Below are 12,388 nucleotides of genomic sequence, written 5' to 3' on the forward strand. Positions count from 1 at the left end.
TTCTCCAGGGGATCATCTTCCCAACCCAGGAATCAAACCCGGGTCTCCCACACTGCAGGCAGACGCTTTACCATCTGAGCCACCAGGGAAACCTGCTGTTCATTGTACCCCCTCTCAATCGCCTTAGTAACTTGAAGGGAAAAAAAGGAGCCCAGTGAAAATATGTAGCCCCTCGTTCCATCCGTGAGCAGTATCAGCATCTGTGTTTCTGGGGTTGACACCTAGGTGGAAGAGCATCTTGTTCCCCTCTGTCAGCACATCCAGCCAGTTCCTCCACCCTTCTCATTCCCAGCCACCACCCTTTGTATTTCAGCCGCACCAGCTCCCCTGCTCTTTTCTGAGTACACCTGGCCCTTTTGTGCCCCCTGCCTTTATTCAGGTTTTTTTCCTCCTGTGACTTTTCTGCCAGTTTCAAGCACATTTTCTAGGGAGTCTCTCCAGCGTCCCCCAACCGGAAGGATTGGTTCTGTCTTTAGTGCTACCATGATATTTTGCTCTGACCTCACTTTTTCTTTTGGGCTTCCCTAGTGGCTCAGGCGATAAAGAATCTGTCTGCAGTGCGGGAGACCCAGGTTCAATCCCTGGGTTGGGAAGATCCCCCAGAGAAGGGAATGGCTGTGCGCTCCAGTATTCTTGCCTGGAGAATCCCATGGACAGAAGAGCCTGGCGGGCTACAGTCCATGAGGTCACAAGAGTCAGATACAACTGAGTGATCAACACACTTGTTCTGTTATATCTGGGCCGTAATAGAAGCAGCAGTAGATGAGGGAATGTTGGTTTCTGGTTCCAGCTGTGTGTCCAGCTCGCCTTGGGTCTGTAATGAAGTTGGTTTGCGTCTCCTGGTCTCTTTATTTCCTCACCTATAAGATGTGCAGCTGGGATGGTGGCCGCAGTCTTTCAGGCACTGCGGTGGGTAAGACTTCTGAAGGCATTACTGCCATCTCTATAATGTTCTTTTTCTGCAGCCAAATTGTAAAATCCTGAGCAAAAGATCCACAAATCCCAACACCCGCCGTTTGTTCTAAATAAAATTGTGTTCATTCAAGGTACCTAAGATCTAGAGGTGTACTTTATTCATATCAGGCATATACATACATATGATATGTTCCCATAATTATTTTTAGCTACTGAGACTATTTGTGTATATTTCAATCTTTTTTTTTCCTCCTGATAAATAAGTGCTTTTCTTGAGTTTGAATCAGAACAAAGATGTTGTTTTGAATCTGACCAGCAGGGGTCAAACTTCACCCAGGAATTGCCTTGTAATTCCCTATCCCTTCCACTTGGTAGGGCTTGGGAATCTACAGATAGGATTTGGAGGTTGTTCTTCAACTTTCTACTAGACACCTTGTTTGCTGATAATGCCATTAAGAGCTAACTGTACTCTAAGGTGATCTAAAACTCCAAAGTGCCAGAATTTGGGTGCTGGGGAGTTCTTGTTTGTTTTTAAAAAGAAAGGAAAATCATTCTAGGCACTAAATGCATGAATGGCAAGAATTAGGAACCCAGGGGGAAGGAGTGGGGGTTTCAACTTTCAGGAGAGATTTTCAGTGAAGAGAAATCTTTTAGCCAAAGAAAACTTCAGTTCATGAGAACTCTCTGGTTGTTAATCAGTATTGTAGGTGTGGGGACACTTAGAGCAGAGGGACCCCAGTTTAGTGATCCACTGCCTGACGCTGAATGGAGCTGGTAGCCGAGATTACAATGGAAGATTTCTCGTCTGCTCAGATCCGGGTTTTTGCTGTGAAGGCTCATTTGCTGGGTCATACAATTTATAAAGTAGAGCCTCGATGTTGGATGTACTGGTGATGTGTTATATGATCTGGGACAAATGACCTCCCCTCTCTCACATCTTGGTAAAACTGACCTCAGCGAGGTTTGTGAGATTTTTATTGGACATTTAAGAATTATGAGAGTTGAAAACCTCTCAAGAAAGTGGTATTTTGCCTGCTCTTCCTCCAAAGGAGTGATATGTTTTGAAAATATAAGGTGGCTTTAGCTTCACTTGAGCTGGTCTCTCACTCCTGCTCTTGCCCTTGCTAAGTATTTAAGAATTTGGTCCCTGGATGCAGAGTTTCTTCTTTTTGTCACGGGAGCCCTGTAAGCCCCTTACAGTGGCTTTAGCGCTTCGCTCATGGGCAACAAGTTGTACTAGTAACCACTTGTCCAAACCCTTCACATCCCTCACCAGATAGAGGCTGTGGCCCAGGCGGGGTGGGCCAGTAGAGTGTCTTCCACTGGGCTCTTCCGTGTCCAGCACTTTGATCTATTTTAAGCCTGTGCTGTCTTGCAGCAGGGAGGTGAGTCTAGGGTCCAATATGTGCTGTGGATATTAAGAGACTTCAAGGACACTTCCCCCCATTTATCCAGTTATGTCCCCTGCTAAAATAGGTTAACGGTGTCTAATTAACCACTGAACATTGTCATGCCGCATAAAGATAGCATCCTGGCTGTTCTCTGAGCCGTGGTACTTTATCTCCATTTAGATCTCTGCAGTATTCCATTAAACTCAAGAGCAACATTTTAACTGAGATGATGTCTACATTAGGGCCGCCTTTCACCCTTCAGCACGTGACCTGTGTAGGCAGCAGCTGAGGCCTTCTGCCTGATGCAGGAGGGCAGGCAGAGGAGATGGGCTGCACAGGCGGGGAGGGATTTCACATTGAGGTCCTCTGCCGCTGAGCCCCAGGGTGAAACCGAGCATCCGGGATCGGGCTGTGGTTCTGTGTTGCCGCAGGCATGAGATGTGCTGGAAGCCGTCAAGCTTGTCCTCCACTCACCAAAATCATGCCCAGTGCATGTCAGCGTGGTCTCTAAATGTCAAAAGAAAGGAACTGCATCTGAGCAGAGGAAGTTTGGAAAGGCGAGGACATGGAGGGAAGGGTGACCTGGCTAGATGGGGTCTCCTCTCTGCCATTACATGAGCTGTCAGGCTATAAATAAAATAACACGAACAGTCACACAGAACAATTAAGCCAACATTAACAACCCCATGGTACAAAGCTGTCGTGCTACTCTAAGTCTTATATCCTCGTCTCATCGTGGAAAATATGAATTGAATTTGAAGCAGAATGTAGAATGAGCCCTTTCCCTGGTCAGCAGAGCTGCCTGCCTGCCTGTATCATGTAGGGGTTAAGAACTGGAATTTGTATTCTGGCCCGATCACTTTCTAGCTGGGTGACTTTAGTCAAATTAACTTTACTTCTCTGAGCTTCAGGCTCCTCATCTATAAAAGGGAGCACGTTAAAGAAGATAATGTGATAAATAAATAAGGTAATATGTCATGCTTATATAGTGGTATATAACAGTGATATATAAATAAGAGTGCCTAGCACCCAGCAAGCTCTATAAATGGTAACTGTTGCTATCATCAGCCATCAGCTTTGCAGGTCTGTAGGGGCGAGGGCCTGGGAAGGGTCTTTTCCCTGAGAATTGAGGGTGAATGTGTGGAGCTGAGGAGGAAACACCTAGTGTGTGGATGGTAGAGGAGTGGGGGTGAACACCAGGAGGAGACTGATTGAGTGTGTAGCTGAAGGACTGGACTTTAAAGAAAAGTAGGGAAAAACCAAGGGACTTTTCTGTTGATCCAGCGGTTAAGACTCCTCTCTTCCAATGCAGGGGACACAGGTTCGATCCCTACTCAGGGAACTAAGATCCCGCATGCTGTGTGGCACAGCCAAAAGATAAAAACAAATACAAATAATTTTTAAATAAACAAAATAAAAATAAAATAGGGAAAACCAGACAATGACCCTAACCTTGAAGTCTCCACCTGGGAACTCAGTGTTTAAAGAACAGACAGCTTTACATGAAGCTGAGCAATCTTAGTGACTTGAAAAGCTCCACACAGAGAGGGCCATGGTTTCCCTTCTTGGCAAGTTACCCACCAGGTCCAGCCATCCCTCGCTGCAGAGGGAGACCAGGGTGCCCTTACTCCTGCCACCCTATCTCCCAAGGTGGGAGGCGAGGGAGAACATGTACTCTCATTGTCCCGAGTTAAAGCTTCATTCTGCAAAATGGCCAAAGCAATCAGCAAGTGATGGAGTAGCTCTTAAAAAGAAACCTGGCATTTAATTAACTTTTCAAAGTGCTGGTTCAGCAACCTCTGTGTTTTACATTTTGAATATTGAACAAGCATCTCTAATAGGACCTGAATTGCTTCTGGGCCTCCCCAGGTGGAGGGCGCCTGCTGAGCTTTTACGAACACTGGGGAATCCCAGCTGAGTCTCGGGAAGGCCAGTTCAGGGTCACTCTGGAATGGAGCCTTCAGTCCATGAGGCCATTTCCTTCCTCCCCTCGGCCTGTCACCTGTGTTAGGAGAAAGGGCTTCCCTGGTGGCTCAGGTGGTAAAGAATCTGCCTGCAATGCAGGAGACCCAGGTTCGATCCCTGGGTTGGGAAGATCCCCCGGAGAAGGGAATGGCTACCTACTCCAGGATTCTTGCCTGGAGAATTCCATGGGCAGAGGAGCCTGGTGGGCTACAGTCCATGGGGTCGCAAAGAGTCGGACACGACTGAGCGACTGACACATACAGAGGAGAAAGTAGGCAACTCGGAAGGACGAGGCAGAAAGGCTTACCTCCTGCTGCTTAGTAACTAGTGAGTTCAGTCTGCTCTCTGACATAAGGTTTCAAGCAGAGATTTTCACATCCATGGCTAGGTTCCTTTTCTAGAAATTACTCCTTCGGGGGGCCTGGGGTGACGCCAGCACATGGACACTGCAAAAGCTTCCCAGGGGTGATTCTCTTATGGTCCGCTGGTTAAGAACTCCTCGTGTAAAGGATTCTCTCACGTTTTCAATGAGCTGTCTGTTGTCTCCTTTAAGTATGGAAAACATGCGAGCCCAGTAAATCCAGTGTTCGGGGAGCCCAGGGGACAGCTAAGAATCAGCGGGTACCTGCTTTTGCAAGGGCTTGGGGCAGTGCATTTGGAATCTGGGGTGGAAGGTGGGCAATGGGAGTCTCGTTGCAGCTTCACCACCGACCGGCTCTGTGGCGTGGACAGAAGCCTCTGGTCCCAGTCTGTGTGTGACATGGTGCTCCCGGAGCCTGCGGTTGCCTCCTTTTCAGAACTACTGCTGCTAGACACGAGAATCTCTGAAGATCCCAGTGTGCTGTGTCTCTATACAGCGGGCTCACCAGTATGATAACTGCCAGGCTCCTGAACCCTCTCACAGCACTTCTGGGGGAGCTACAAGGGTGGTGAGAGACCAGAAGCCGGGGCAGAGCTGGCCGCTGCTCTGCAGTCCTCAGGGTTGGACCGTCTCACACCGTGTCCCTGGAAATGTGTCTGCGAGGAAGAGATGACCCAGAACCTGCTGTCCCCTCCGTCAGCCTCCACCCACCCACACAGCCTGGGAGAGACAGGGACTGCAGCCCCACATCCTTCCTTCTCGGGTTACCTGCTGGGCAGTGATAGAACACCACGTTTTCTTTTTTTTTCTTTTAAACCTGTCACCAGCAATTTTAAAAAATGCACTCTCCATCATGACTGGGTATATCCGTATATAAACCTAAAAAAAAAACTTACATAATTTTTGTCTTTACTATTTGCAAAACATTCTCTTCACTATTCTTTGCTATTGAAAACAAAGATTAAAAAAGAAAGGCTGGTGGTGATCCTCTAAATGGGTTTCACGACTCACTAATGGGTCACGACCTGTGGTTTGAAAATCCTTGTGCTAGACTTCACGTCACTGCATGGCCTGAGGTGCTTTGGGGACTGACTGAGCAGGTATAGTAAATCTGTGAAGTGGGGATCATTTCAGAATAGCCCCTTGGCTTATATCACCGAGGAACAGAAGCTACTTGCATAGTCACGGTTCTGTAAAGAAATGCACCCTCTGCCTGCCTGAAGCATGCTTCCCACTGCCTTTTGCTTTCTCACATTTGGTAGCTGCATGGCTGCAGGAAATGCTTCACTTGCTTCTTCAAGCCAGCACCGCAGGCTCAGTGATAAAGAGCTGGTTCAGTTCAGTTCAGTCGCTCAGTCATGTCCAACTCATTGTGACCCCATGGACTGCACAGCACACCAGGCCTCCCTGTCCATCACCAACTCCCAGAGTTTACTCAGACTCAGGTCCATTGAGTTGGTGATGCCATCCAACCATCTCATCCTTTGTTGTCCCCTTCTCCTCCTGCCTTCAATCTTTCCTAGCCTCAGCTAGTAGGGACCCCCAGTTCTTAGGAGGGCAGAGCTCAGGCTCCCAGTGGGGAGGGCGTTGGGCACAGCCCAGCTTCCCTGAGTTTTCCTTAAGGGAATGTATGTGCAGTATTGCCAGTGTTCGTATTTGAATTCAGAAATCCAGATTTTTTTTTTTGTACAAAATATACCAATTTGGACACCAAATTCATGTTAAAACAGAACAAAATGAAACCAAACCAAAATAAGCAGTGGTGTGGCACGGCCCAAACTTACCTGAAAGTGGCCCACTGTTCTACAGGCAGGGTTTCACGCCATTTCTCTGGGGCCCTACACAGGTTCCCAGTAGGCTTTCCATCTCCCGAGCAGAAGGCTCGCCCAGAACCTGCTATTTCTGGCAGGAGAGATGGAGAGACAGACAGGCAGACAGAATGCCACCTGAGGACATCCCTGCCCTCCATCCCTGGGGGCCTTGGTCTCTAGTTCCAACTCCTTCCCTGGGGGATGCAATGAGATGCGGGAAGATCCTGAGCTACCCCAAGAGTGGGGCGGAGCAGGACGTGGGCTCAGCAGCAATTACACCGATTCAGATGATGAGTGAATAAATGGCAATTAATCAGCCTTCCCCCGAAGAGTAACCTTATCATTATGGTTTCCTTCAGACTGAGTCACTGCTGCTGCTTCCCCTGGCACAGGCTTCGGAAGGAACGATTCTGTTACTCCTGAGGGTAACCAGGGACGGCACTGCCCCTTCTGTAGAGCGGGACGGTGCTGGCCTGGGCGACCACCTTCCTGAAGCCTGTTCCTCTCTTCTGATCCCGGTTTCCATACAAGCTTTCCTGCTGCTGGTGACAGAGGACTGGGTCCTTCGGACAGCAGGTTTATAGTGTTCAACTTCACCACGACAGTCAGAGGCAGTGGTCCAGGGTTTACTTTACCTTTTGCCTCTTGGGGAGAATTATTTGCATTTTTGCAGAAGGTGCCGGTTGATTCCAAGGTTTTTCCTGGGGAGGGACTTCTCAGGCGTCCTGCCTCCCAGCCATTAAGGCATCGCCATCACCCTGTGCCCACATGGATCATGGTGATTGATTTCTGACTTAAAAGATTTCATAAAGAAAATAAATACTCTGTTATCACAGAGATCATCACACATACAGAAAAGTAATCTCCACGTAACGCGTGCTCAAATTCCCAGAAATTCTAATCCAAGCAGGTCACTACTGAGCCTCTGAGAAACGCTGGTCTTAAGTCTTCTAAGTAAGATGGGCTAAAGGCTGACAACTGTTAAAGTTAAGATGTATTCCCCCTCCCCTAGACAGCTGATCTAGAAATTTCTCACTGCTGGGCCCAGCGATCTGCATGTCTGACAAGCTTCCCGGATGATCCGTACACACGTTCAGGTTGGAGAACCTGGGCCTCACATAAGCGTGTAACAGGCCATCACTCAAGGGCCTTGCGGCCCTTCCCATTGGGGAGGCAAGAAGTCAGGCCTGAACTGCACGGCTGGTTCATCCCCTTCTGCTCACGGGGAGCTACGTGTGTTAGCACAACAGCTCCAAATGAGACTCACGGCCTCAGTCCTAAGAGCATGCTCCTGTAAACTGATCGGTTAATTGTTGAAAGAAAAAGAAGGCAGAGTGTCATCCACACCGCTTTTGAGTTTTGAGCTTCTCCTTCAATTTAAGCACTTGAGCTCAACAACTTAATGTGGAGACATGCTGAAAAAAGGGCGTAAGAAGGCATCACCGTCATTGTCTCTCATCGGTTTGCCTTGGTCTGTAAAGAGGAATCCAGACAGACAGATCACTTGAGTTATTCTCATTTTACCCCACTTTTGAAACACCCCTCCAGTGTCCCACGCCGGTGCAGAGACTAGCAGTTTCTCATAAACTTTGTCCCTCTCTCTTTTTCAGGTCACGGAGGAGGGCTTCTGAGGAAATAGAAGAGTATGTTTCCAGTATTCTTACGGCATCCTGTGTGACCCTAGTCAGCCCTGTGGTCTGTGTAGTCCTCATCAGTTCAGCCTTTGTTGAACACAACATCCGAATATAGACAGTGGGGAGCAGGCTGGGCTCGGGCTGGAGATCAGAGCGACAGTCAGGGGCTTAGCAGATGCTGCTTCTGCAGCTGAAGGGCTGGACTCTGGCATGGATGGCCATGTCCTGTCTCCCACGCCCTGGTTCTTAGATTGTACGTTCAGGTGTCAACAGTACTGACCCTTAGGTTCTGCTTTATCGATGAAGATGGGCCGAAGTAACACCAGCCTTCTAATCCTAGCCTCCTCCACAGACATATCAAAGAGAAAGAAGGCAGGTTTCCAGGTCAAGATGGAGTGTACAGGTAGGGTGGGAGGAACATCCTTTCGCAGTCTGTGTGATGCTCCTGGTAGGATGGTACAGCTTGTGCGCCTTGCACGGCAGACCAAACTGACGCAGCAGGCCTGACCAAGCTGGTGGAGGAAGGTGGGTCCAGAGACATTTTCACCTAGGAAAAGGAATGGAAGCAGTCAGAATATAATAGGTTGTTCCTTCCTGTGTTTGAAACTCACTTCCTCCTTTCTTTTCCTTCTCTTTGGGGGGCAGCCACCGCCTCAGACAGCAGAGCCTGGATACATCAGATGACGGAGGAGGTAAGATGCCCATGGAGGAAGTCAGAAGGGCTTCCAGAGACGTCCCAGAGCATCTCCTGGGCTACAGCCAAGGTGCCACTTGCTGCAGGCTTTACTGGACACGTCCCTGTGGCCTCGTCCTGGCCTGTGGGTTGCGTCTCTGTGCCTGGCCGAGTGCTGCTGCCTCTGCCTGGGGTTCCTCCCCACTTCCTTATCCACTAATCCTCCTTGTCCTTCAGCACTTGGCCAGACGCATCACTTCCTCTGAACTGTCTTCCCTTGCCATCCCACCCACCGTCTGTGACTCAGGTGGTGTTTCTCCCTGCACCCACAATCTCCCGGGCAAACCTCCATTGTAACGACCACCCCCCACAGCAATAATAGCTGGTACTTATTGGCTCTTTATTATGTCTCGGGCACTGTTCTCCCAATTTATAGATGCTGAAGCGTTTCATTTTCACAGCAGCCCTACGAGGTAGCACTGTTATTATCCCACTTTTATATTTGAGGAAACGATGAAGTTGGCTGTGGTCACAGGGCTAAGTGACCGTCATGCTTTAACGCTTTATTGGCTCAGCTGTTCTTCCCACCAGGCTCTCAGCTCCTTGATAGTGGACACCTTGTCCTATTTATCTTTGCATCTCTAGTGCATGGCACATAGTTAGTTAAAGGCTGACGCTGTAAATGAGGGAGAAACAGTGCTTCAGTGGCTAACAGCCGTGTCACAGCTGAAGCCCGTGTTCAGAACTCAAAAAGAGAGAAAGTTTGTGTGTACCTTTTGCAGGAAACCTACTAGAGGGGAGGTCATCTTTAGGACCTGAATGATCAAAGCCTCTTTTTTAACTTACATATTTACCCTTTCCTCAGTCTGTTCCTTTGTGTAGAACTCAATTTCCATCTGGTATCATTTTCCTTGTGCCTGAAGCACTTCATGTAACGTTTTATTTTTTTGTAGAGTGGGTCCTCTGGCAAGAAATTCTCTCAGTCTTGTTCATCTGAAAAATGTCTTTACTTTTCACCAGATAAAGGATTCTGGGCTGATGCCTCGGTTTTTCCTTTCAGTCTTTGAGGTACTTGGTTCATCGTCTGTTGGCTTGCTTTGTCTGCTGAGAAGCCGGTGGTCATCCTTATCTCTGCTCCCCTGGATGCACTGTCATTTAGTCCTGCTTTTAAGACTTATTTTCCCTTGCCTGTTATTCTCAGCAATTTGGTCGCGATGTGCCTTGTTGTGGGTTGCTTTGGGTTTATCCTACTTGAACATCTTGAGTCTGTGGATTTGTGGTTTCCATCAGATTCAGATCATTGTGGCCATTGTTTCTTTGGGTTTCATTGAAGCGTGGTTGATGTACAGTATTATGCTGGTATCAGGTGTGCCGTGGGTTGATTTGACCTTTGCACTCATTAATGATCTCATGATAAATCCGTCCCCATGCAAGTTGTTACGATTTTATTGACCATATTCCTCACGCTGCACGTAACTTCCCAGGGGTTTATGTACTTTATCACCGGAAGTTTGTACCTCTTAATGCTGTTGCCCAGTTTCACCCCGCCCCCTGCTCTGGCAGCCGCCTGTTTGTTCTCTGTCTAAGTCTGTTTTTGTTTTGTGTTTGTTTTGTTTTTTAGATTCCACACATAAGTGAGATCATGTGGTATTTGTCGTCCTCTGTCTGATTTATTTCACTTAAGCCTAATACCCTCTAGGTCCATCCATGGTGTCACAAGCAGCAAGATTTCATTTTTTCATGGCTGAGCAACATTCCACTATGTATGTATATATATACACACATATATATGTTTGTGTGTGTGTATATCTATTCTGTGCTAAGTCATTTCAGTCATGCCCGACTCTTTGCAACTCCATGGACTATAGTCCACCAAGCTCCTCTGTCCATGGGATTTTCCAGGCAAGAATCCTAAAGTGGGTTGCCATTTCCTTCTACAGGGGATCTTCCTGACCCAGAGATCAAACCTGGGTCTCCTGCATCTCCTGCTTTGGCAGATGGGTTCTTTACCACTAGCAACCCACTCCAGTGTTCTTGCCTGGAGAATCCCAGGGACGGCGGAGCCTGGTGTGCTGCCATCTATGGGGTCACACAGAGTCGGACACGACTGAAGTGACGCAGCAGCAGCAGCACCACCACCACCTGGGAAGCCCCATATGTATGTATATATATATAAAAGCGACTTAGCACACAGCACACACACATACACACATATATATACACATATGCACATACATATACATACACACATATACATATGTATGTGTGTGCTTTGTGCTAAGTTGCTTCACTCACGTCTGGACTCCAACTCTTCGACTGTAGCCTGCCCAGCTTCTCTGTCCATGGGATTCTCCAGGCAAGAATGCTGGAAAGGGTTGCCATTTCCTCCCTCAGGGGATCTTTCTGACCCAGGGATCAAACCCTGTGTCTCTTCAGTTCAGTTCAGTTCAGTCTCTCAGTCGTGTCCGACTCTTTGCGACCCCATGAATTGCAGCACACCAGGCCTCCCTGTCCATCACCAATTCCTGGAGTTCACTCAGACTCATGTCCGTCGAGTCAGTGATGCCATCCAGCCATCTCATCCTCTGTCATCCCCTTCTTCTCCTGCCCCCAATCCCTCCCAGCATCAAAGTCTTTTCCAATGAGTCAACTCTTCGCATGAGGTGACCAAAGTACTAGAGTTTCAGCTTCAGCATCATTCCTTCCAAAGAAATCCCAGGGCTGATCTCCTTCAGAATGGACTGGTTGGATCTCCTTGCAGTCCAAGGGACTCTCAAGAGTCTTCTCCAACACCACAGTTCAAAAGCATCAATTCTTGGGCGCTCAGCCTTCTTCACAGTCCAACTCTCACATCCATACATGACCACTGGAAAAACCATAGCCTTGACTAGACGGACCTTAGTCGGCAAAGTAATGTCTCTGCTTTTGAATATGCTATCTAGGTTGGTCATAACTTTTCTTCCAAGGAGTAAGCGTCTTTTAATTTCATAGCTGCAGTCACCATCTGCAGTGATTTTGGAGCCCAAAAAAATAAAATCTGACACTGTTTCCACTGTTTCCCCATCTATTTCCCGTGAAGTGATAGGACCGTATGCCATGATCTTCGTTTTCTAAATGTTGAGCTTTAAGCCAACTTTTTCACTCTCCTCTTTCACTTTCATCAAGAGGCTTTTTAGTTCCTCTTCACTTTCTGCCATAAGGGTGGAATCATCTGCATATCTGAGGTTATTGATATTTCTCCTGGCAATCTTGATTCCAGCTTGTGTTTCTTCCAGTCCAGCATTTCTCATGATGTACTCTGCATATAAGTTAAGTCTCCTGAATTGGCAGGCAGGTTCTCTACCACTAGTGCCACCTGGGAAGCCTTAAATATATGTGTGTGTATACACCATATATATATATATATATATATATATATATATATATATATATGCCCACACATGCCATATCTTCTGTATCCATTCATCTATCAGTGGGCACTTAGGTTGTTTCTCAAATCCCAGCCACCTAAACTTTGACCTGTGTCTCCTCAACCCCGCCAGACTGCCCCGTGCCCCATTCGGGGTTCCCTACCCTGTACCAGTGCCCGGGAAGCACCTCTAAGCAGAAGCTAGGGTGACGGCAGGGCCCACTTCATT

The 12,388-nt window shown here is 47.8% G+C and overlaps 1 protein-coding gene across 19 annotated transcripts in view; it reads left to right on the forward strand.

The window, feature by feature from the left end:
* The window catches only part of IFT43 (intraflagellar transport 43), a 114,625-nt gene that overhangs the window by 77,243 nt on the left and 24,994 nt on the right, over positions 1-12,388 (forward strand). For all 19 annotated transcript variants that reach the window (XM_069597153.1, XM_069597156.1, XM_069597161.1 and 16 more), the window contains 2 exons: positions 8,054-8,086; positions 8,723-8,769. In XM_069597153.1, the coding sequence (XP_069453254.1) occupies positions 8,054-8,086; positions 8,723-8,769 (80 nt within the window). The remainder of the gene's footprint in view (positions 1-8,053; positions 8,087-8,722; positions 8,770-12,388) is intronic.

Source organism: Ovis canadensis, chromosome 7, assembly GCF_042477335.2.
Source record: "Ovis canadensis isolate MfBH-ARS-UI-01 breed Bighorn chromosome 7, ARS-UI_OviCan_v2, whole genome shotgun sequence".
Lineage (NCBI taxonomy): Eukaryota > Metazoa > Chordata > Mammalia > Artiodactyla > Bovidae > Ovis > Ovis canadensis.